Source organism: Lampris incognitus, chromosome 8, assembly GCF_029633865.1.
Source record: "Lampris incognitus isolate fLamInc1 chromosome 8, fLamInc1.hap2, whole genome shotgun sequence".
NCBI lineage: Eukaryota > Metazoa > Chordata > Actinopteri > Lampriformes > Lampridae > Lampris > Lampris incognitus.
The window spans coordinates 53989007-54015879 of record NC_079218.1 but is presented as its reverse complement, the minus strand read 5'-3'; the positions used below and the strand labels follow the sequence as shown (position 1 = coordinate 54015879).

The following is a 26873-nucleotide window of genomic DNA, read 5'->3' as shown; positions in this document are numbered from 1 at the left end:
TGTGTAGAAAAGATGGAAACGAGGGAAGAAGGACTGATTTCCAAGAATAGCCGGGAGGTGGGCCAGTTACCGAGGTAGCAGGCTAGCAGGTCCCCCCCAACAAGGCCTCGGCCATATGGGTCTCACAGCTCCCGTAAGTGGTGGACACTGTCTTGGTATGTTATTTCAGCTTAGGTTTGATGGTCTTGAGCTGGAAAGGTGTGGACTTGTAGTGTCCTGAACAGCGTGTTCAAAATGGTGTAGCCTGAGGCATATGTATGCAAACTGCTGCCATTAATTAACTGCAGGGGATGCACCTGTGCCACACAGTTACGTCCTCTTATAAACACTGCTTAACCACACCTCCAATCATTTCTCACTGAAAACCAGTCCAAGTATGTAAGAAAAGGAAGAAGGGGAAAAGGCAAATAAAACCCCTATCACGTCTAACACCAGACGCTTTTGTATTTAATGAGGTTTTCCCTGCTTAAGTAGATTATACTTTTTTAGAATATGGCAATGATGAAAAGTGAATGTCTTCTGTCTAAGGTTTTGAGTGCTTGTTTGTTTAACGATTCCATTGGTTTTAATGCTGCCGCGTGTGTGCTAGACCAGCTTATAAGACAATAGGTGATGTAGGAAACAACCATTGAGGGGAAGTATATCTTTGCTGCTACAGTTGATAGGAAGGCTCTGGTAAACCTGAAATGGCCGTTTTATGGATGGCCACATGGCCATTTTAACGCTAGTTAGTGGTCATGCCTATTTCCGTCGTTATGCAACTGTATTGTTTATAAGGGTGGGGATGGATGTCTGCAGTCAGTTTAGATTAAAGAGGTCACTTAGATGAGTGATGAAACGTATCTGTCAATAAACGTTGTATCCAGATGAACTAATTCAACTTTCTTTGATAGAGGGATAAAGCTATACAGCATCCAAACATCTGTTAAACCTGGCAAAAAAGTGAACATGCCTAGGAAAGATGAGATCAAATTGACAAGGCTAAGACTGGGAAATTGTGGACTAGCAAGAGGGTTGAATTGGGGAAGCACAGAGACGGCAACTGTGAATACTGTGTGGTCCTTGTAGATCAGTGACTGTGTCATTGAACAGTCCTGGAGTCTGTACAACATGTCTTGATGCATTGTCCGCGCTATGCCAGGGAAATGAGAGTTTTGTTCATGGAATTGGGCAAATTAGAAATAAGAAAAATGTCCCTTAGAACACTGCTTTGGGACGGGGTGCTTTAAAAACAGAGAGTTAGTGAAGTAGTACACTTCCTCAAAACCACAGATCCGTATAGCCATATACAACGTCTCAAAGGGCAAAAGTAGCAATGACGATTCTACATCAGTGGGAGGAAGCAATGCGCTACACCGTACCTAGGCTCTCGGAGAAAAAGAAGAAGAAGAAGAAGAAGAAGAAGAAGAAGAAGAAGTTAAACCCAGACGCATTTTCGCACATGCGTAGAACAAATCAAATTTCCGGTACGGATGGGGAAGTGACAAACAGCGTTACTGCCGCTTTCACGGACGCTAGCGCAGTATCAATGGCGACGTTTTTCGGGGAAGTTCAGTCTGTGTACTCACGCGCTATCGAAGAATACGATGAGGACCTGGACGGAAACGATGAGGACGAACAAATTCGCCAAGAAGTGCAGGAAAAGAGGTAGTAACCAAGCTGAGGTTTGCTAAAACTGCTGTTAGAGGCGAGTAACCCATGCTGGAAAGTCGTAGTTAGTTAGGTTAGTTAGTAAACGACGTTTTGTTTTTATTAATATAAGCAGTTTTGTCAACCCGAAGTGTGAGGTTATCGTTGTACAGCAGGTAAACGTAGACGAACTGAATATGTGAATCTTGACCTGCGTTCAACGTTCATCAAGATGCTAAAGTTTTGTTTTATCTCGGCACTTTCGTTTTGAGTGTAGCGGCCCTGAAAACAGTTTTGATTCTGTTTTTAATGAATGGTAAAAATCTTGACAGTTCTTTACCAGAGACTTCATTAAATTTCTTTTCTTTTCTTTTTTTCTTTAACCTTGTATCTTCAGGTTAATTGATAGAGTGCTTAGATAAGCCAGTCTCTCGCAGTCTTCCCTAACCCACATCACTGATGTCTTTAGGGAGGTGCATCTGTCATGGTACTCCGAGGACAGCCAGGCATTAGGAGGCCGTTTTCTTCAGTGTTCAGACTTCATCCTAGCAGTGGGCCATAATGCTGCAAGTAAGTATCTTCTATGGCCTTTTTAGCGCGCCAGATTTTACAACAATACATAGGTGTAGATGTAGAACCGCTTACAGAGCTACTGGATTTTAGTAATACATGTACAATAATGTGATGTGTACATAGAACGATCTAGCTGTACTTTTTAACCTTACTTTGCCAAACCATAGTGATCGCGAAATTAGGCTTTCTGAAGCACTGAGGCTTCCCAGCCAGTTGTAGCGCAAATAGGTTGATTAACCAGAGGACCGCGCTCAGTAGAGTGCAGATCTTCGCCAATCGCTTTTTAAAAAGCCCCAGCAAACTTCTCAGATCAATCCTCTCTTTTGCATTGTCCCGCAAAGATAACGTAAGATTAATGTAAAATAAAGGTGACTTATTGTTCACTGTGATGAAAATGATCGGGCGTAATGTAAATGATATGCAATTTGTAGTGAACAGGCCAAAACATGGAAAACATAGCCACGTGGTCGTGCAGTAGCAAAGCCCACAACTAACTACACACTTTCATTCAGCAGCTGTTTAATCCAGGTAAGGCAGTCACAGAAAGGTGAATCAGTTCATCTGGACACAACATTTATTATTTCATCACTCATCTAAATAATAATAATAAACTTTATTTGTATTACACCTTTCATACAAAAAATGCAGCTCAAAGTGCTTTACATTCAAAACAAGGGAAACAATAAAATTCAACAACAATACAGATAAAATAAGTTAACAGTAATAAAACACAGACCTAGGCAAAAGACATAAAACAAGGCAAGAAATAAAACCACAGTAAAAGATAAAAAATAAGAGTAAAAGAAATAAAATGGAATTAATTAAAAGCAAGAGCATAAAAATGGCTCTTGAGCCGATTTTAAAACTATCTATGGACGTTGCTTGTCTTATTTGTTGGGGGAGTCTATTCCAAGCCGTCGGTGCATAAAAACAAAATGCTGCTTCGCCATACTTTTTGTAGTTCATTCTAGGGACATTGAGCAGGCCAGCACCAGAGGATCTAAGAGAGCAGCTCGAACATAATCAGATAAGCAATCAGATAGGTATGAGGGTGCTAAACCATGTAGAGCTTTAAACACAAGTAAAATAATTTTAAAATCAATCCTCAATGCTACAGCAAGCCAGTGTAAAGATGCTAAAACTGGGGTAATGTGTTCTGTCAACCTGGTTTTTGTTACGACCCTTGCTGCCGCATTCTGTACTAGTTGCAGCCTATCGATACTTTTTTTTTGGGTAAACCAGTAAGACGTGCATTGCAATAGTCTAGATGCGAAGAGATAAAAGCATGCGTCACCTTTTTGGCATCTTCCAGGGAGAGGTAGGGTCTAATTCTAGCAATATTCTTTAGGTGAAAAAAGGCAATCTTTGTAACATTGTTGGTATGTGATTTAAAATCCAACTCAGAGTCAATGATGACACCCAGGTTTTTTACTACAGTCTTAGTCTGTACAGCCAGACTTCCCATTCTACTTGATATCATTTCTCTCTGTGCATTAGTGCCTATAATGGGAATTGCTGTCTTGTCTTCGTTCAATTTGAGAAAATTTTCACTCATCCATTGTTTAATACTAGACAGACAATTCATCAAGGGATTGAGAGCATTGGGGTCATCTGGTGCTACAGATAAATATAACAGTATCATCAGCATAAAAATGGAAATTCACTCCATGCTCACAGATCATTTTTCCAAGCGGCAGCAGGTACTTCCGATGGCCTTACAGTCTCACCATCCCACTTCTGAAACCAATGTAGCAAGTTCGGGGGGCAGTACGGGAACCGCCACAGCCGGAACGCGAACCCGTATCTTCCGCGCCGTGGGAAACATCGCTGACCGCCCGACTAAAGGGTCCGACCCCTTAGCCAAGGGCCAACGTGTCTACTTATCCATACACGTTACACTACCCCCCTCCTTCGGGAAAGGCGTCCCAGCACTTAAGCATATCAGCTCCTTCCGCATATCGGCTCCTTTCAAATGACCTCTTCAGTTCAAACTGACTGCAGGTATCCTCACCGTTATAAACAATACGGTGGCAAAATGACCGAAAACAGCAATTAGTTTCGCATTCAAATTACCGTGACCATTAATTAGAGTTTCAGTGGCCATGTGTAGTATTCACAGAGGATTGGGGAATGGTTGCAATCACAGCATTGTAAGACAGTTTCACACATTCACAGCTGGGAGCTGCCCGTTACAACCACAGTCATCACTGATGGCCACTGAGCAGCTTCACTGGGGCATTTGATGGGGGGGGGGTTAGGTGCCTTGCTCAAAGGCACATCCACCGTAGGTATTGAGGGAAGGGAGAGGACCGTTTATTTGCCGTCTAGTTACCAGATGACCTGCTCTACCTTCTGAGCTACTGCTGTCCCAAATATAAGTGGGAATTGATTGAAATGAGAATATATATTTACTATTAGGAAATATTTGAGGATATGAAAAATCTTTGGGTTAACAATATAAATACAGGATATGGTTGCATTGGCCATAACTGAGTACTAACTGTCAGCTCCTTTGTCCCACTGATGTTGACCTGCATATTCTTCTTGGGCAACCCTGTCTGGCAGGCATTTTATTATTTGTAAGGAACGCTTACAATCACTGCTCAATGCAGGTTTGTTAGAAAGGAGTTGGGAGACGATCCAGTGTTTCAAAAACTGGTGAGGATATGTTCCCAGTGAACAGCACCTATGGTTAGATCTATGACAAGATGTTGCCTCAGTTAATGAAGGTGACAGAAATATTTGTCGTTGCACACACACACACAAAACCTTGCATGTAAGCAAAAAACTGGTGAATATACAGTAAATGATTGTTGATAGATGAATTTATAATTCATAAAATCTGATGCTTTTCAGTTTGTCAGTTTCAATCCTTTAGCATCCTCTTTGTCCAGGGGATGCTAAAAGGGGTTTTAATATTTCATCATGGTTGTGTACCTTTTCTCCTAACTTTACAGCAGCTTTAGTTTTTCATGCTTGTGTACAGATAAAGGCCAATGTCTTTTCTCTCCAGGTTTTTTGTCAGCGTATTTTGTGAAAACGGAGAACTGGAAAGCAATAGGACATGCAACGCTTTGGAACGAGAGGACTTCGACCAGAGTCGGACAAACTAGTGAGCAGCCAACAGGCGTTTTCTACAGACATGTAGAGGATCCTTCAGTAAGTGATTCCCTGAACAGTAGTTACAAAATAAGCTTTGTAAACAAGTCTTTAAATGACTGAAACTGACACAAGGTTAGCTATTGAATTATTTACACTTTACTGTTATATAAATATGATGATGACATCGACTGCTGTTGTAGCCTGCAACATGATGGTGGCAAAGACACCAAGTCTGTGAACAGTTTGTCCAAAATAACCCACTCAAACTCGGACTTGAAGGCTGAGATCAGAATACAGTACATATAAGAGGGTTTGGTTATGACTAAGGCGAGAGAGAGGAACACAGTGGAAGATGCAGCATGAACACGTAGTGGGTTGTTCGATCCCAGCTGGCTGTTGTTTGGAAGACAGTGATGAGCAACTGAAGACGAGACAAATTACGCTAGCTTGGCATGATACTTAAACAGCCAAGACACATCAGACAAAAGTGTGTAATTCAGAGACATTTGAAATTAAATAAAACAAACAAAAGAACTGAGAAGGCAGAAAACCGGATCAACTATAATGGACTATGGAGGTAGCTATGACTGAACTGCTGAAGCTTCAAGTCCAGCTAGACTAACTGAACAGGAGGGATGATCAAGAAGGAATAACAGAAGTACCAACGGGGTGAACGAGAGAGCTGAGCAAAACTCTTCTGTGATGATTGTCTTTGTAGAGAGTTTTGGATCTCCCACACACTGTAGTCTGACGGATTGAGTGAACACACCATGCCAAGGGCCCACTTTGATGCCTCACCAAAAAAAACTCAATCACTTGGCAAAAGCAAGGGTTCCAATGATTGGAAATGTGAACAACTCTTGATCATGATGAGAGTATGACAAGGTGAGAACAAAGACAGCAGTGACCGTGACGTCCTCAGTGATGGGTCTCCCTGGGTGTAATGACTTGTGTTTGGTTTATTTGGCTGTTCTCATTTTTTCCTTGTTACAAATACAGACGTGTTTGGGGCACACAATGTAAAAGTTGGCAGAGACAAATGTTTTTATTTATTTTGTTTTATTTTTTAACATGTTTTTTCGTCTCCTGTTTTCTCCCCAATTATATCTGGCCAATTACCCCACTCTCCGAGCTGTCCCAGTCGCTGCTCCACCCCCCTCTGTAAATCCGGGGAGGGCTGCAGACTACCGTATGTCTCCTCCGATACATGTGGAGTCATTAGCCGTTTCTTTTCACCTGACAGTGAGGCATTTCAGCAGGAGGACATAGCACGTGGGAGGATCACGCTATTTCCCCCAGTACCCCCTCCCCCCCGAACAGGTGCCTCGTCCAACCACAGGAGGCGCTAGTGCGGCGACCCCAGGACACATACCCAGATCCGGCTTTCCACCCGCAGACATAGCCAATTGTGTCTTGTAGGGACGCCCGACTAAGCCGTAGGTAACACGGGGATTCGAATCAGCCATCCCCGTGTTGATAGGCAACACGCCACCCGAATGCCCCTTAGTTTTTAATTTATTAATAAAAAGTCAGCAAAACATAACTTATTTTGGCTTTGGGAACATGGTGTTAGAGCTTATGGGTTCACAAAAATAATATTGTTCAGGAACAGATGTGTGAGTATCTTTTATAATCCAGAAAGTAGTGATGACTGTCAAGGGGGGTTGAATACTTTTGCAAGGCACTGTATCTTGGTCTAACCAAGTTTCAGTTAAAAACATAAAATTGATGATGTGCTTGATGATAAAATCATTGATTAAAAATGTTTTTCCTGTCAAAAACCTGATTTTTAGTAACGCTAAATTTATTTTGTTAAGAGTATTATCTGCCCTTTGTTTTTGCGACAGGCTATGGCTGCGGGCAACTGGAGTCACATAAAGTAGCTGTGCACTTTGAGTACACTTAGTTCTTCCTGAAGCTGGGCAAAACAGGAATTGCAGACCTTGGAGCTGCTCCTCGCTGGATCACTGTTTGCTGTTATTTCGGGTCTCTCCTATTGTAGTCACAGCTTCTTTCAACTTGTTTCTGACAAGTTGTTTCCTTATATTCAATTGAAATTATTCATTATTTCATTTGTCAGTGGGTTGTCATCCCTAAGTGAATGTCATTACCTCCCTGAATAGGATCACTGTTTGCTGTTATTTCGGGTCTCTCCTATTGTACTGTAAAGCTATCTTCAACTTCATTCTGTCAAGTTGTTCCCTGACATTCAGTTAACATTATTCATTATTGCATTGGGTTGTCACCCCTACGTGAATGTCAGTACCTTCAGACGTCTTTTGAAGCCTCAGTCTAGTTAATATGTTCCAGTGCCCCAAACGTCAATTTATCCACATTAATTCCTTACATTCCATGATCAGAAGTGAAAACAGTCCCCAAAAAGAAAAGCCAGTCTGGTTCCTAAGGGCAGCGGGTCTCGTTTCATTTCAGCCACAGAGCTGTGGACAATCTCTTCTCTTCAAAGAGATGAAATCTGTGAAACTCTGTGAAAACCATGAAAAACTTGTACAAATCTAGTTAGATTTGAGTACTGCTCAGGGACAAGCAGCAAAAAGTAACAAAAAAGTAGGAAAACTTGGAGAATCAAAGAGCAAAGCAGAGAGCAAGGGCAAAAGCATCTGCGCTGTAGCGTGGGCAGTAGAAAGTGTGGTGGCGTGCCAGCCATGTTTTCTTCTTCATTTCTGCTTCAACAGGTAAAAACGTAATAGAACCGTGTAAAAAAACAAGTACCATCTGTTTAAAAATTATTGAAATAATACTTCGTTGTACCAGAGGCAGTGCCATGTAGCAATGCAACCTAGTGGGTTTTTTATTCATTGCACATTAAAATAAATCAGTCGATCAATCTGTGTAGCCATGATCCTGTAGTTAAAACCAGTTAATATAGCCTACACTCCCAAACCCTGCAAAACCAACTGCATTATCACTTTGCAAAACTCAATGTGCATGCAGTGAAGCAGAAAACATGGCTGGTAAGCAACACCTATGCAGCTGGTGTAGCAGGTAAAAAAACTCGCTCTGCCCCGCCTACGTGACATACTGTGTCTGTGCATGTCACTAAACATATAATAGCATATCTTTTCAGTTGTTCTGCTATAGTTGTGTGTTGCACTGAAATCCACTGAATGTGTTACAGGTTACGTTTAAGTGAAATGTGTGGCAGTGCCATGCTTGTTCCTATCCTCTATCCTATTCTATCCCATAACCTCTCGAGAGGTCGTTGGGACACCACTGTTGAATCCGCAACCAGTCCTCGCATCTGTGTTTGTCCTCAACTGCCCTCTGTAAGTTGGCAAAGTCAAGGCCTGTCCACTATCTGATGTTACATAGCCATCGCTTCTTCTGTCTTCCTCGTCTTTGCCTGCCCCTCACTGTGCCTTGCAGGATGGTCTTGGCAAGGCCGGAACTTCTCGAGATGTGACCATACCATTTCAGTTTTACCTTCTTGACGATTGTCAACAAGTCTTCATGTGTTCCAGTGGCTTGTGTAATCTTTCTTCTCACCTTGTTATTCGTAATATGGGCTCTGTATGAGATGCCTAGAATCTCTCTGTAGCACCTCATCTCCATTGCGCTTATTCTTCTTTGGAGATCTGCTGTGAGTGTCCAAATTTCATATACGTATAAAAAGATGGAGATGACTAGTGAGCACATCAATCTGACTTTAGACCCGGTACTAATGTTTTTGTCTTTCCAGATTGGTTTTAACCTTGTGAGTGCCGCAGACATTTGTGCAATGCGGGAAAGGACTTCTGGTTTGGACCCTTCATTTGTGCCAATGGCCCCGAGATATTTAAATTTGTTGACTGTCGAGAGTGTCTGACCATGGACCTGAATGTTACCGGTAACGCCATTGGTGTTATTAGTCATTAGTTTGGTGTTTTTGACAATGATCTCCATGCCGTATGCCATTGATGTGTTTTCAAGGAGTTCAACCAGGCTTGTCAGCTCTTGTTCATTACTGGCCGGGCTGTCAATGTATTTGGCAAAACGGAGGTTTGTGATTGTTCCCCCCCAATGCTGGCCGTTCCTTCATGGTCTTCCAGCGCATCTGTCATTATTCTCTCCAGGAAAATGTTGAAGAGAGTTGGCAAGAGCAAGCAACCTTGACGGACGACTACTGTCATGCGGAACCAGTCTCCAATCGCCCCGTTGTAGTACACTGCACTAGTTGCTTTGTCATATAGTTGCTCAATGACTCATACAGGGTTTGGTCTGATGTTGTATTTCTTCATGGTGGCCCATAATGCCTTATGTCAGACCCTGTCGAACGCCTTTTTGAAATCAATGAAAATGTAGCACAGTTGTTGCTGGTGTTGTAGGTATTTTTCACACAGAATTCTGAGGTTAGAAATTTGCTCTGTAGTATTCCTTCCCTTTCTAAACCCTGCACTGCATGCTTGTTCAGGTAAACACAAAGTTGAATATTAAAATGTCAGCAACAGCATCCTGTGCATCATGTTGTGTATTTAATTTGTTGCAGTCAGAAAGTGAGGAAACTCTGATGAAAAGAAAAGAAAACATCTTTTCAAAGTCATTGTTAGAACTGTAATGGTATTAAGTACTCATATCGGTTACTTGGTATTGGCAAGTACCCAAATGTAAGTACTTGTACTTGGTCTGAAAAAAAGTGGTATCGGTGCATCCCTACACTTGATCATACAGTGTATGATCAAGAACCTCTCGTGGTTGCGGTGATTCAAAACCTTGTTTTATATCGCAATTGAGTGCAAACTCTGCAGCTTGTTTTTCACCAAAGTCCGGGCACCGGAGGAGAGGAGAATATGCAGGGAGTGCCTCCGTATTTTCCTTTCTCCTGGTAGGTGGTAAAAGGGTTGCTTTGTCTCCTAAGACCCAGCATGGAAGAAGGGGCTATAGGCCTGGCGGAGTTCGGTACTCTACTGAGTGCATGCTTCTAGTTGTTTATTCTATTTGGTTCTTCTCATTTTCTGAATATTTTTGTATATTTTGAATTTGGAAAATTATGTGGATGTACAGCATTGCACTGTACTCAGAATTCAGCTGTGTTTTACAATATCTTCTTGCCATATCCGAATAAAAGAATTTAATTAGGAAAAAAGAAGATACTATGGTGTGGTAAATATAATATTCTAGGGAGATGACCAACATCTTAAAACCCCAATACTATATCGAGGTAATAGTTTATACCTAAGAAAAATGTTTGCTTCATTTTCAAAACTGTAAGAATTAGAACGAGGAGTTGAGAAGAACTGTGTTCGAGAATCAGATTAATGAAATCCAAATGATACCCAACCCTAATCTGAAACAGGACTTTGTCAGTTGTTGACAGAATGCTGTAATTAAATAGAAGCTTCTTTTGCATTCCCTTTGAAGGTTTTGATGTGCAAAATCACTGACTACATTGCAGAGGATCAGCTGTTTCAGTGGACTGAAAAGGTAAGACAACAGATGTACTGAGAAGTTATAGAGCCACCTTGTCATGACATCAATTTGGAACAATCCCTGAAAAATGCTTACATTCCTACCTACACTAAGCACTACATCACACAGGAACACACTTTTTTTTCTCCCTTTTTCTCCCCAATTTTACTTGGCCAATTACCCTATTTTCCGAGCCATCCTGATTTCGGCTCCACCCCCTCTGCCGATCCGGGGAGGGCTGCAGACTACCATGACTCCTCCGATACATGTGGAGTCGCCAGCCGCTTCTTTTCACCTGACAGTGAGGAGTTTCACCAGGGGGACATAGCGTGTTGGAGGATCATGCTATTCCCCCCAGTTCCCCCTCCCCACTGAACAGGCGCCCCGACCGACTAGAGGAGGCGCTGGTGCAACGACCAGGACACATACCCACATCCGGCTTCCCACCCGCAGACACGGCCAATTGTGTCTTTAGGAATGCCCGACCAAGCCGGAGGTAACACGGGGATTCGAACCGGCAATCCCCATGTTGGCAGACAATGGAATAGACCGCTACACTACCTGGATGCCACCACTAAGAACACACATTTTGAATGTTGTTTTTTTTTTTCTTTTTTTTTTCTCAACTTCAGTATGTTAGAAAAATGTTATAATTAGGCTACCATGGAAGTAAAACCAGCGACCGCAAACAAAGGCAAAACAGGTCTCCAAGTAAATGAATGAGGAGATATGCAAATGTCCAGCTGATTCCAGGGAAGGTCTAAGGAAGCTTTGCACAATTTGCAGCAAAGAGTGCTAATGCTATGAACTATCTATAAAACTATAGAAAATCAAGCAAAAAAAAAAAAAGCACTATCAAATTCGAACTACTGAAAAATACAAATGTAACTTTGTGCTGTTCCTCCAACTGTATCCATTCACATTCTTTCAATACATCTCTCGCTCAAATACTGCTCAACGGAAGTAGAAGGGCATAGTTGGAGGGTTGTGACTCTTATCGCATCACATAACCAAGTCTATGACTGTCCATGGTTGTAATAACACAGTCATAACCACAGAAGCATCACTTAGCTGAAATTCACTTATTTGCGACTAGATTGTGCTGAAATGTCAAGCTAGGCACCAGGGACGATGTCTCCGACTCAGCTGTGTCCAATTATGTCAGTATTCAGTGAAATAAGTTGTAAAGGAAATTTGCAGATAAATGATGGCTGAAAGTCTACACATGCACCCATGTTAAAATGGCAGGTTTTTGTGATGTAAAAAAATGAAACCAAGATAAATCATGTCAGAACTTTTTATACCTTTAATGTGAAATTACAACCTGTAACATTCAAGTGAAAAACAAACTGAAAACTTGTGGGGGAAATTCCTAGAATAACCTGGTTGCCGGCATTCGGGTAGTGTAGCAGTCTATTCTGTCGCCTGCCAACAAGGGGATCGCTGGTTTGAATACCCTTACTTAATTAATTAGTTATTCCCATATTTAGTAGTTATTTAAATACTAACTACTATTGAGCATATGATTGGTTAATTCTGAACGTAGCCACATTCACAATTATAAGAGGGTGTGCACGCTTATGTAACCAGGTTATTGTTAGCTTTGTATTTTTATTTTTTTCTAAAAGGTTTCTTGATTGTTTTTACTTTATTTCTATTGGTTGCAATTTCACATTAAGGGTGTAAAAAGTTCTGACATGATCAATCTTGGTTTCTTTTTTTTACATCCCAAAAACCTGCCATTATAACATGGGTGTGCTAGACTTTTTATATTCATCCTGTGTTGTCTCATTCAACAAATCGGGCAAAACGTCCCTGGCCCTTCTCTGGAATCAGTTGGATATTTGCATATTTCAGCCATTTATTGGGAGATTAATATATTTTTCCTTCTTTTGCAGTAACTGGTTTGTTTTATTTTCATGGCTGCCTAATTGCAGCATTTTCCAACATGCTGAAATTGAGAAAAAAAACATTCAAGAAATGTGTTCCTGTGTGATGTAGCATTAACGGTGTAGGTAGGAAGGTAAATTTCAGTAAATGGGTATTTTCACTGATTTCCATTGTAAAGAGTGTTATCTGAACAGCTGTGTAAAAGAGTTGAATGGCTTCACTTGGTGAAAAAATTAAGTAACAGAAATTGATCATCTGCTGAACAGCATACAACTTTTGGATTCCCCACTGCCCTACACCCATGCAGGGCAGTCGATGACAAATTAGCAGTAGATTACCTGCAAATGTACCAAGATATGGCGCAGTGGTTAGCACAGTCGCCTCACAGCATGAAGGTCCTGGGTTCGAGCCCCGGGGTAGTCCAACCTTGGGGTTCATCCCGGGTCATCCTCTGTGTAGAGTTTGCATGTTCTCCCCGTGTCTGCGTGGGTTTCCTCCGTGTGCTCTGGTTTCCTCCCACAGTCCAAAGACACATAGGTCAGGTGAATCGGCCTCACTAAACTGTCCCTAGGTGTGACTGTGTATGTGGGTGTGTGTCGGCCCTGTGGTGGATTGGTGGCCTGTACAGGGTGTCTCCTCGCCTGCTGCCTAATGACTGCTGGGATAGGCTCCAGCATCCCATGACCCCAGTGGGGATAAGCGGCCTGGATAATGGATGGATGGATTTCTTTTAGCCATATACACAACTATATTACAAAAAATAGGTAGTAGCGTATAAGGTATTGTTGTTGCATTGTATTTCAGTGGGCTTTGTGTTATGATATTTTTGTGTTTGTGTTTTGCAGGTATTTGGTTGTCTCCAGCCAAGAGGTCTGAATGTGATTGTATTGTCGGACAGCCTTGCAGCTGATTACATGACATCAGACTATCTCCGTGACAGCATGGGCCTGTTCTTGCGCTGTCTTCAGACCAGTGTTTCCAAAAGAAAGATCATCTGCCCCTTGCTTGAGCAGCCTAATATAGTCAGTGGACTTCCAGCCGCAGGTATAAAACATTTCATTCTACTGAACAAAATCATCTTGCATTTCAGAATTTATTACGCAAAGAAGGGATTTGATCAGGGAGACATAGGACAGACAAGATAATGCAAACATGGCATCACTTTAACCAGAGTCGGATCAGAATCAGAAATACTTTATTCATCCCTTAGGGGAAATTGGGTAACCCTGAATAACCCTGAAGTTATTACCCTTCAGATTTCAAAAACTACCTAAACAGGTAAGTCACTAAATTGAATGCCAAGTTTGACGTTTATTTCAGAGTTCCAAAGAGGTGAACTAGCAGCTCCCCATGTTGTAGGTGTGTCTGTCCCATAGCCTACAAATTATCAGCTGTGACAAGGGAGTCGATTTTGGCAGTCTTGAAAATATATGTCAAACAGGGACACATTTGTTTAGCATACAGTAATAATGGTCTTAAGGATAGCCAAATACTTCATTGGAATGTTGTTAAACTGAAAAGTATGGCCTCAATAAAAAAAAAAAACAAACACCTCCCTTACACAATCTCAACAAAAGCTGCACATGATAAACTTTACATTACAGGTATTGAATGCCAGGGCTGCAGTCCAGAAGGCACTTCCTTCAGGATTGCACTTGTAAGAGAACAAACAAGAACATGTAACTTTGAGCTTGTCAGTGAGATAGACATTATCCTTCTCCAATGATAATGATAATGATTATAATGGTGGCCCAGTGGTTAGCGCTGTTGCCTCACAGCAAGAAGGTCCTGGGTTTGAACCCCAGGCCGTCCCAGGGCCTTTCTGTGTGGAGTTTGCATGTTCTCCCCATGTCTGCGTGGGTTTCCTCTGGGTGCTCCGGTTTCCTCCCACTATCAAAAAAGACATGCATGTCAAGGTTAATAGTCCTGCCTGTGCCCCTGAGCAAGGCAATGGAAAGAAGAACTGGAGTTTGTCCCCGGGCGCTGCAGCTGCCCACTGCTCCTCTACAATAGGATGGGTTAAATGCAGAAAACACGTTTCATTATAACTGCACAATGACAAAATAAAGTGGCTTTTGGCTTTCATGATAGGTGTTTGTGTACCACATTTCTAACCAGTATTACAAAGTCCTTAAACGATAAAAAGAATTAATTGTTGAATTAAGAATGAAATACCATCTGTTCATAAACATTAAACATAGAGACAAAGCAAAAGCAAAAATAAACCAAAATGATATATACAAGAATAAGATGAAAAATATGGTAAAATTAATAAAAGGCATGTCAGTTAAAAGCATGTTTAAAATATATTTTAAGAATATAAAATTTATTAAATGTTAATTCATTCATATTCAGCTACTTGTTCGGGGTCGGGTTGCAGTGGCAGCAAGCTGTAAGTAGGGCACTCCAGACGTCCCTCTCCCCAGCAACGCCCTCCAGCTCCTCCTGGGGGATCCCAAAACGTTCCCAGGCCAGATTGGACATGTAGTCCCTCCAGCTTGTTCAGGGTCTACCCCGGGGTCTCCTCTCAGTTGGCCGTGCCCAGTAAACCTCCAAAGGAAGGCGCCCAGGAGGCATCCTAATCAGATGCCCGAACCACCTAAACTGGCTCCTTTCGATGTGAAGGAGCAGCGGCTCTACTCCAAGCTCCCTCCGGATGTCCGAGCTCCTCACCCTGTCTCTAAGGCTGAGCCCAGACACCCCACGGAGGAAACTCCTTTCAGCTGCTTGTATCCGCGATCTCACCCTTTCGGTCACTACCCAAAGCTCATGACCATAGGTGAGGGTTAGAACGAAGATTGACTGGTAAATGGGGAGCTTTGCCTTCCGGCTCAGCTCCCTCTTCACAACAACGGTCCGGTACAACGTCCGCATTACTGCTGATGCTGCACCAATCCGCCTGTCAATCTCCCACTCCATCCTACCCTCACTCATGAACAAGACCCAGAGATACTTGAACTCCTTCACCCGAGGCAACAACTCATCCCCAAGTGGAGGGAGCAATCCACCATTTTCTGGTAGAGAACCATGGTCTCAGACTTGGAGGTGCTGACTCTGATCCCGGCCATTTCACACTCAGCTGCAAACCGCCCCTGTGCACGCTGAAGGTCACATTCTGATGAAGCCAACAAAGCCACATCATCTGCCACGAGCAGAGATGCAATTCTGAGGTTCTGAAAACGGATAAAACATAAAATATATAAAATGCAACTTCATTGATTGATTGATGTTTAAAAAGACGTGTTTTATGGCAGGGCGGCATGGTGGTGCAGTGGTTAGCGCGGTCGCCTCACAGCAAGAAGGTCCTGGGTTCGAGCCCCGGGGTAGTCCAACCTTGGTGGGTCATCCCGGGTCGTCCTCTGTCTTGGAGTTTGCATGTTCTCCCCGTGTCTGTGTGGGTTTCCTCTGGGGGCTCCGGTTTCCTCCCACAGTCCAAAGACATTTGGTCAGGTCATTGGCCATACTAAATTGTCCCTAGGAATGAATGTGTGTGTGTGTGTGTGTGTGTGTGTGTGTGTGTGTGTGTGTGTGTGTGTGTGTGTGTGTGTGTGTGTGTGTGTGTGTGTGTGTGTGTGTGTGTGTGTGTGTGTGTGTGTGTGTGTGTGTGTGTGTGTGTGTGTGTGTGTGTCTGCGTCTGCCCTGTGATGGCCTGGCAGCCTGTCCAGGGTGTCTCCCCGCCTGCCGCCCAATGACTGCTGGAATAGGCTCCAGCATCCCCGCAACCCTGAGAGCAGGATAAGCGGCTAAGATAATGGATGGATGGATGTTTTAAGGCAAAGTTTGAATGAGGCTAGACAGGTGACTTTACAAAATGGGAAGGGTAGCTCATTCCACAACTTAGCAGCTCTAGTTACAAATGCCCTGTCACCACTTCCTACTTACCTGGATTTTGGAACTGAGAGTAAAGCTTTCACTGATGAACCAAACAGAATGACCTCCCTCTTGTTTTGCAAAAAGCTTTGGGACATCCAACACTTAATGTGAGTGTAGCACCTCTAATCCTCACCCAGCTAGAACGCAAGAGACACTAACATCTAGCCAGGTTGTTTGAGGGGTATGCTTTGAGTAAGTCACAGGGAAAGTTTGGGCTAAGCTGAACAGTTGTCAGTTTTATTAGTCTATAGGCAATAAGACTGCATTCAAAATGATTTTAATTGTATAAGAAAATACAAAGTTTTTTCCAATGTAATAAATAGACAAATGAAAAGCTCTTTCCTTTTTTAATGAATGAAATGGAAAAAAAGTGATGTGTTCTTATTTGTATATCTGAATGATTGAATTAAGTCAGCAGTCTTGTGTGGACACTGCTGTGGGCTGGGGGAAACATGAAATGAAACGACAGATAAATGTTGCTGATTCCTGATATACAGTTAAGGTCAAAATTATTAGCCCCCTTTATGAAATCAAACAAAACCCTTAACTTTTCCATGGAAACGACCATAACCAAAAGTGTTTATAGTTTAATTGCTTCCAAAACAACAAAGAGAAAATCTCCACTAAACTTGATTAAGATATTTTACTGATGCGCTGAATCGAAACAAGAAAAAACAAAAATGGCAAGGCCAAAATGATTAGCCCTCTGACAATTAATAGTCAATAGTGTAACATTTCTGACTCATAACTGATGACAACAACCTCTTATGGTAGTTCCTAACTAGGTTGGCACATGTCTCTTGAGGGATCTTAGCCCATTCTTCCATGGCAAATTGTTCCAGCTCATCCAAATTGTGTGGTTTTCCAGCGTGGACATTAACCTTGAGCTCCCACCACAGATTCTCAATAGGATTGAGATCTGGGCTCTGAGAGGGCCACTCCAGGAACTTCATTTTGGTGTCCTTCAAAAAGTTTTGGACCAACTTGGATGTATGCTTCGGGTCATTGTCTTGCTGGAAGACCCAGCAGTGACCTAAATCTAGACTGGCAGCAGATTTCTTTACATTATCCTTCAAAATGTCATCTTAATTGTCTTTATTCATGATCCCATGCACCCGAACAAGGTTTCCGGTGCCTGAAGCAGCAAAACAGCCCCACAGCTTTATGCTCCCACCACCATGTTTAACTCTGGCAACTGTGTTTTTAGGGTTGAAGGCCTCTCCCTTCCTTCGCCAAACAAAAGCAACATCCATGTGCCCAAACAGCTCAAATTTAGTCTCATCAGACCAAAGGACAGCCTTCCAAAACTCATGCCCATGTTTCAAATGTTCACGGGCAAACTTAAGTTTGGCTTTGATGTGCCACTGTGTGAGCAATGGAGTTTTTCTTGGGACGATGACCTCGAAGCCCACCACAATGAAGAACCCTCACAACAGTCTTCCTTGAAACATTAAGTCCAGAAGGGGCCAGTTCAGCAACAATCATCTTGGCAGAGATACAGGGATTGTTGTTGACATCTCTGACTATTTTCCTCTCCAAAGTTTTTGAAATCTTGCACTTTTGACCACGCCCAGGTTTGTTTCTAACAGAATTTGTCTCCTTGTGCTTTGCAATGATGCAACGCACAGCTGTTCTAGACACTGTGAAATGCTTGGAAATGACAGTATAGCCTTCCCCCTTAAGCTGAGCATCCACTGTCTTCTTTCTGAGTTCCAGACTGATTTCTTTACTTTTTGGCATGATGAAATTACTTCTTACCAAAAATTTAAGAGTAGGCCTTCTCAGTCGAGTGTTCAAATGCTACTAGCCCTGTTCATTCGAGTCCCTTAAGTAAAGTTCAATGCTGATTGATTGCTCAGGTGTGTTTTGAAAGCAAAAAATCACATGGGGGCTAATATTTTGACCACCTCAATTTTCACTACATTTGGTATAAAGCAAACCTGAAGATTTATTTTACATTCCAAAATGTACCAAATAGGGGCTGTACTGCTACACCCAATGTGACTCTTGTCCTATATTAGGTTTTACAGCCAGCTAAACTCTCCCTTGCATCATATCCTCCAAGGAACAGACCAGTGTTGTATATGGACGGGATTTAATAACAAGGAAGTGTGAAACTGAAAATAAACATACAGAAAAGCATACATCAGTATACAATACAAAATAGCTTACTCAATGTAGAGTTACAGTTAGGATAACTAATCCTCTATTTTTCAGGAAACAGGTAAGTATAAAATTAACATTTTCTTTGCAGGAATAAAATGTAAGTTGTAACTAATCAGGTATAGCATTGAACACTGTATTTACACTAGCATCAAAAGTATAGCCTGAATGCCATCATTAAAATGTGCTGTCATACATGTTACCAAAATTATACAAACTGTGGCAAATATGTAAAAAATACTTCAAAATAAAGATTCTAGCAATGGTGGATAATAGCTTTGCTTACAGATATTGCCACTCAAAGTGGTAGAAACTAGGTGATGGCTAATGATGGAGCATGAATATTGCTGTGTTGTCACACAATTTTCTTGTTATCACAGGAAAAGGAAGTAGCTGAAACTGCGGTACTTATCTATGCCACTAGAAGGCAAAAGACTCAAGATTATAGAACTATGCCGCTAGTGGCAGGGAGGCTCTAAAAATAAAGGAAACCATTCCATTACACTCCCCGTCTGGCATTATTTAAAATGCCACAATAAACTTTTACATAATCTAATCCTCTGGAGACAAGAGAAGAATACACTCTTGAGATGGGTCTGGAGAAAGTCTTAGTAGTCTTGTGACTGGTAAGCTTGACCTCCACTTTCCTGACTACTCTATTTTTGCTGAGGTCATTATCAAGATAACAGAGAAAGCGAAGAAAATCTCTGTGATTTTTCTGAACAACAAAACATTAAAATATCTGGTCTATTTCTGCTGTGACATGAACAGGTTACTTTCGGAAGCGGAGAAGCACACCCAAAAGGGTGTTGTTGAGGTCTGGCCCCAAAAGCAGCAAGTCGTTGAGAGAGACTCCATTAAACTGTGCATTCGAGTCAAACACCACATGAATTTTACCAGGCTTCTGTGAGTGGTAGACACCGAAAGTGGGAAGATACCATCTCTCTTTATCTTTGTCACAAGGTGGTGCCAGCGCTGCATGATTGTTATCGAGCATTTTCTGCATGAATTCGACAAGGTGTTCTCTCATGTCTTCCTTCTTGTCCAGCTGTCGTCGAAGAGACATAAGCCGCTTGTAGGCATAGGGTCTGTTGTCTGGGAGTAGACGTCTAGGGCTGCGAAATGGTAATGGGGCGACCCAGCTGTTAGTTTCATCTTTGAAGACTCCTTCCATCTTCTTCAGGAAAGAGCATGTCTTCGACAGATGGTGCAATCTGGTTGTCGGTATCAGTGCAGCGAAAGACTGTCTCTCCTAAACTCTCTTCAGTGGGTCTTGAGTATGGGCTTGAAGCTTGAAGTTGATGGGGAGTGGCTTTCGAGTAACTCAGACTGAAGTTCTGCTTCACATTGATGCGGCTGTCACAGGGGGTGAGAAGGCTTGGGCGTCCATTATCTAATACATGCGTTTTTAGAGCCCTCACTTTAGTTGGTTTGTGAGCACTGCTGAGGCACACATCGCCTATGATAACCCAGCCCAGGTCAAGCTTCTGTGCGTATGGGTCATTGTCTCTGCCACTGAGCTGCTTTCTCACCTTGTGAGCTCTCAGAAGGTTCCGTCCAATGAGCAGGAGGATGTCTGCATCTAGGTCAAGGGCAGTATCTCAGCAGCTATTGACCTCAGATGGCAGTGGTGTAGTGCAGCTTCAGGAGTGGGTATTTATTCCCTGTTGTTAGCGATAGCATTACACTCAATGAGCGTAGGGAGAGGAAAACTCGTTTTCCCATCTACTGACTCCATTGTGTAGCCACAAGCTCTTCTACCTGATGTTTCTACTACGCCAGCGCAGGTCTTCAAGGGTGTATGGTTCAACTGTGCTTTGAATGTCAAACATGTCAAAAACTCAGTCTTTGCTAGGGACAGATTACTTTGGTCATCCACAATTGTGTACATCTTCTTGCTGTTGTGTCGCTGACCTTCAGGGAAGACATGCACAAGGCAAATCTTCGAGCAGGATTTTCCTGTGAATCCATTTCCACATACCTTTGTACACATTGCTGTAACATCCAGCTTTGATGAGCTTGCTTCCTTCCCGCCATGCTGTTTAGGGCCAGAGAGGGGCTCGGTTGTCTGTGGTGCTGGGCCAGGGTGAAGAGCTGCCAAGTGCCTCTCACTCTCCCACTCCACACACTTGGTGGTGACATTACAGTCCTTTGCCTGGTGACTGGTGGATGCAAGGCAACGGTAGCAGATGTTGTTGTCTTTGATGAACTTCTTTCTGTCTTCAAGCAGTATCATCCTGAAACCTCTACATCCTTTCAGTGTGTGCGGCTTGTGATGTATAGGACAGTGTCTGTTTAGATCTTCAACTACCCTTTCTACTTTTGTGGTTACCTCTGCTGATACATCTGTCTTGTGCACCGTAACTGATGGCTGTCTGTTGTAATTACCGAGGGGCTTTTCTTTCTTGAAGCTGACAGAGGAGATAGAAGCTGTTGTAAAGCCTGGGTCATTCCTTGCTCTGGTCTCTTTCTGCACAAACTCAGAAAAGACAGAGAAAGGTGGGAAGGCCACTCTATGCTCTTCTTTAAATGCTGACCCAACTGTTGTCTACTTTTCTCGGAGGTGAAAGGGTAGCTTCTCTACAATTGGACCTACTCCCCTGGCTGTGTCGAGGTAACTTAAACCAGGTAAATATCCATCTAGCTTTGCAGCTGACAGTTCTAAGAGCAAGTCTGATAGCTCGCGGAGCTTTTGAGGTTCTTTGCTGAAGAGCTTTGGGAAGTTCTCTGTTCTATAGAACAATGCTCTTTCTATTGCCTCTGTTGAGCCATAGTATTCTTTGAGTCTTGTCCAGATCATACCTAAACCAACAGATGGATGACGTATGTTGACTGCTTTGACCCTTCTAGCATGTTCTGAAGACTCTGGGCCCAGCCACTTGATGAGCAAGTTTACTTCTTCACTGGCAGTAAGACCAAGGTCTGCAATGGTACTCTGAAAGGTAGCCTTCCAGCTGAGATAATTCGCCAGCTTGTCATCAAACTCAGTCAGTCCTCCAGTTACCAGCTGGCTCTTTGCTAGGAACCTGGCGAGGTCACTGGTGGTGTTTTCAGTAGGTGCAGGTTTTGGGTTACACCTCCACTGTGGTTGTGGCTCGCTGTAGGAAATATATTGTGGAAGTGTATCTCTTTGATTATGGAACTATGCCGCTAGTGGCAGGGAGGCTCTAAAAATAAAGGAAACCATTCCATTACACTCCCCATCTGGCATTATTTAAATTGCCACAATACACATTTACATAATCTAATCCTCTGGAGACAAGAGAAGAATACACTCTTGAGATGGGTCTGGAGAAAGTCTTAGTAGTCTTGTGACTGGTAAGCTTGACCTCCATTTTCCTGACTACTCTATCTTTGCTGAGGTCATTGTCCTGATACCAGAGAAAGGAAACCGTTCTGTTACAGGGGCCTTAACATTGATTAATGTTTTACTATGTAAAGTTTTATGAATGATGCAAACATTGGGCAGAATTTTAGGGAAATGTTCCATAGTTCCTTGGGGGCTAATAATTTTGACCTTAACTGTATATACTTTGTGTGTGTGTGTGTGTTCAAAGGCAATGATTCTTCCTCACATACACAGTCAATTTCTCAATATTCTAAAACCTTAAAACCATCCTCTAACCTGCTATTTCCTCTTGATTGAGAAATCAACTAGGGATTATTCAACAAATCACCTTGATTTGTCTGGTTAGGCTAATCAAAGGTGTGTTTTTTTTCCCAAAAAAATTTTTGTGGTCAATTAACCTTTATTAGGTAGGGTAGTGAAGATACACAAAACCTATAAGGTAGAGGAGATGGTGATGACATGCAGCAGGAGATTTGAACCCCCAGACTGTGCGTTCAGGCTAAGCCAAATAGACACCCTATCTTAAGTATTTTGCATTTGGAATTAACTTGACAGACCTCATATATGGGTTGTAAAATCTCAGTACTAATGTTGACCCATTTGATTTGTATGCATCAATCCATTGTTGCTGTGAGGTGAAATAGCATGAAAAATCTTTGTTCATTTTCCTCAGTTCTCAGCCACTGCCAGGTCCATCATATCCCCGCTGTTGCCTATCAGTGTTACAGTGATGTTATTAGACCAGACTCCACCACCATGGAGGCCTACAAGCCTGTATTGACCATCCTTAACAAAATTATCAAGGTGAGTTACATTTTAAAACTCTACTTACAGAAAGTTAAGTAGATATACTTAAAGGATAAGGTTGGTGTATTTTTTTAATTTATTTATTTGATATTGTCAACATGATCTGTGAGAACAATGAAACCAATAATGAGTTTTCCTACTTGCCAGCAGCCGCAGTGTAGCCAGCGTCCGAGACAGTGACATTACCTCACCTCACACCTAGGTCGTCCATCAGGACGCCCCTTTAGGGTTTCGGTTGCGCATGTTTGTTTAAAGCATGAGGCGCTACTCCACATGCAGTTCTATGGTTCTCCGCTAACTGGAGATTTTGTGCTTGTGAGGCAGCGTTCTGTTGACTAAGAGTTGTGTTCTTATGTGAGCTCCCAGTTCATGTGCACATAGAAATGTTCTGTGCTTTCAGTAAGAATCAATAGGAATTAATGTGCCTTGAGTTCTAAATTATCGAGAGATTTGTGATTTTGCTGCCTTTGTTGTTTCATTTGGAAGTGGAACTAAAAAATACAGAAACTCAGTCTTTGAGTCTGTCAGTAATTTTTCCAAAGGCGACACACATCTGCAATTCCTGTAATTTCTAAACTATTCAATGGATTGTCCTCATTTTTTTTAATGCTCTTCTAAACTGTTGAAACTTTTTGGTCAGTTAGCTTAAGTTCAAAAAGTTGTGAAAACCCTGTTTTAATTTAGGGTTAGAAAATACTTTCCCTTAACGTTTTCTCTGAATTAATCTATTTATTGCATTGGTTAGTATCATGTTAACATTGCTTTCAACAAACTCGTATTGTTGCTCTTCTTCCTCCAGCTGGATGTAGGTCCAAATGCAGATGTCCTGTCCAAGTTTGCCAAAACCAGTGACGTTCAGAGCAATCTTTATATCTAAATGTTCCCATGGCTGTAAATAAGGTTTGTATGTTATGTATGAAAATACAATTCTAATAAAAAAATATACCTGTGTTTTCTCTCGGTCTACTTTTTATTACAATTTGAGCTCTTTGCTCTGTTATGGAAATAAAACAAGGAACTAAAAGTCTTTTCAGAACACTAGGGCCATCACTGATGGCTTGTGGGTGTTAAAAGGATGAATTGTAAACACACAAAAATGAGGGTTGTGTATTGGTGAGAATCTGACGATACGATACGTATCACGATACAGGGGTTACAATTCAATATATCGAGATATAATATGATTTCATAGGCCTGTGTTCTTTGTGCTTATGCTACTTCCTGTCTCAGTTTATGTTGGGTTGGAGTGGAAGAGTCAGATGGCTGAAGACAGATTACAGCACTGTTATCTAGCAGTCGTGGGGTTACACACAACACAAAATGTTTGTCACAAACCTTTACATGCAAACAATTAAAAATCGATAAGTGTTTCTTGAGAATCGATACAGTATCATAAAATATTATATCACGATGCTCAAGTGTATCGATATTTTCTTACACCCCTAATAAAAAAGATGTGCTGACAGATTTATAATTTGTTGTGAAATTGTGAAAGGAGTAATTACTTTTGCAGTCTTTAGGCAACTGTCCATCCTTGGACAGTCTTTAGGCGAGCGCTTAAAAAGAATTCACAACACTTAAGCAAGAAGGTATAAGAGGATGGTCAATGAGGTAAGCAAGGAAGGAGCACGGAAGCAAAATAAAATTCTTAAGGCCCCTTTCCATCACCAGCCCATGCTGTCGTGTGCCATGTCTATACTACACCAACAGGTTCAGAAAGCACTTTCATTATCAGGAACACTACTCAGTTGGGACTTGGTACTGAACTGTTGTGCCACCTCAGGATGGGCTGCCAAATATAAGTTCCTAGTCTCGTGAGATGGAGGTAGCTATGTGGGGAAAATTACAGATTGGTTGAAGACAAACTCACAAGAAGCATCACAGAAACCTGGCATGTTTAAAGGTCCTATGTTTTCACAGTTTCAACAATTTTATATAATTCGCAGCAGTCTACGTATATATCATGTTACTTGACTTTTATTACAAAAATCAAATTTACTAATTTTTCTAACTAAACAACCTAATTTCTTCGGGCTAAGTACATTTTTTCACACATTCATTGTCCTGATTTAAAGCATGACTGGTTAATGACAGGCAACTGCCCAAGCCAGTTTTACTGAAAATATTGAATATATACAGTTGGCGTTGCATCATAAGCAAAGAGCAGGAAATAAGCAGAGGCAGCGTGGGGGAAAATACTTATGCATCTGTCACTGAGGTGATTAGGGATCCATTATACATATTAAACCATTATTGTGCTTTCCTTTAAAGTTCACAGATTATATCGGGTTATTGTGGCCTAAGTTGACCAACAGTCCTTAGCCAAACAGAGTAGGACTCAAGCGTCCTTAGTGTAGTACAATTATGTAGCAAAAACGAACATTGTAAATCTGGCTGGCTGGCTTAATGCTTAATACACACAAACTGGCCATTGAAAATCATTTTTCCTCTAGACTGAGGAAAATCCTTGTGTTAATTATCTGATGAAATCTTTTTTTCTCCTTTCATGACGTTGACAAATGTATCCATCCCGTCATCTCCTGACGACTGCAACTCACTGACGACAGGTGTTGGTCATTCATCCCACTTGCCGCTTTGCAAGTATTTGCGTATTTCCCCTGTGCTGCCCATTCACCACCAGTTACCAGTTTGCCAAATAACTGATACTTAGGTTTGTGTTTAGGCCTTGAATAGATTAGCCCCTGAAATTTCACATCACTAGCGAAATTTGTGGACACACACAAACTTACTTAATCACTCATTTTTAATTTGAAATACATATTTTCTTTTACATTTTCAATGGTTTAAAAAAATCAAGTTTACAGTGGTCTGTGAATGTAGGACACGTTAAAGGTGTTTCACTAAGGGAATTATCGCCTCTACTACTACTACTACTACAACCACTTTTGGCTGCTCCCGTTAGGGTCGCAACAGCGGCTCATCCGTTTCCATTTCTTCCTGTCCTCAACATCTTCTGTCACACCAGCCACCTGCATGTCCTCCCTCACCACATCCGTAAACCTCCTCTTTGGCCTCCTCTTTTCCTCTCCTCTTGCAGCTCCATATTCAGCATCCTTCTCCCAATATACCCAGCATCTCTCCTCCGCACATGTCCAAACCATCTCAATCTTGTCTCTCTTGGTTTGTCTCCAAACCGTCCAACCTGAGCTGTCCCTCTAATATACTCGTTCCTAATCCTGTACTTCTTCATCACTCCCAATGAAAATCTTAGCTTCTACAACTCTGCCAACCCCGGCTCCACCTCCTGTCTTTTCGTCCGTGCCACTGTCTCCAAACCATACAACATACACTCACTGGCCACTTTATTAGGTACACCTTGCTAGTCCCGGGTTGGACCCCCTTTTGCCTTAGGAACTGCCTTAATCCTTCGTGGCATAGATTCAACAAGGTACTGGAAACATTCCTCAGAGAGTTTGGTCCATATTGACATGATAGCATCTCGCAGTTGCTGCAGATTTGTCGGCTGCACATCCATGATGTGAATCTCCCGGTCCACCACATCCCAAAGGTGCTCTATTGGATTGAGATCTGGTGACTGTGGAGGCCATTTGAGTACAGTGAACTCATTGTCATGTTCAAGAAACCAGTCTGAGATGATTCGAGCTTTATGAAATGGCGCGTTATCCTGCTGGAAGTAGCCATCAGAAGATGGGAACACTGTGGTCGTAAAGGGATGGACATGGTCAGCAACAATACTCAGGTAGGCTGTGGCGTTGACACGATGCTCAATTGGTACTAGGGGGCCCAAAGTGTGCCAAGAAAATATCCCCCACACCATTACACCACCACCAGCAGCCTGAACCGTTGATACAAGGCAGGATGGATCCATGCTTTCCTGTTGTTGACGCCAAATTCTGACCCTACCATCCGAATGTCGCAGCAGAAATCGAGACTCATCAGACCAGGCAACGTTTTTCCAATCTTCTATTGTCCAATTTTGGTGAGCCTGTGCGAATTGTAACCTCAGTTTCCTGTTCTTAGCTGACAGGAGTGGCACCCGGTGTGGTCTTCTGCTGCTGTAGCCCATCTGCCTCAAGGTCCGACGTGTTGTGCGTTCAGAGAT

The 26873-nt window shown here is 42.2% G+C and overlaps 1 protein-coding gene across 1 annotated transcript; it reads left to right on the top strand.

Annotated features, from left to right (window-relative positions):
• The first annotated feature begins 1489 nt into the window (after positions 1-1489).
• Positions 1490-23734, top strand: LOC130117149 (proteasome assembly chaperone 1-like). The gene is made up of 7 exons (XM_056285304.1): positions 1490-1647; positions 2099-2199; positions 5216-5361; positions 10660-10722; positions 13443-13641; positions 22656-22786; positions 23589-23734. The coding sequence occupies exons 1-7, from the start codon at positions 1529-1531 to the stop codon at positions 23664-23666; spliced, it is 837 nt and encodes a 278-aa protein (XP_056141279.1). The 5' UTR covers positions 1490-1528; the 3' UTR covers positions 23667-23734.
• The last annotated feature ends 3139 nt before the right edge of the window (positions 23735-26873 follow it).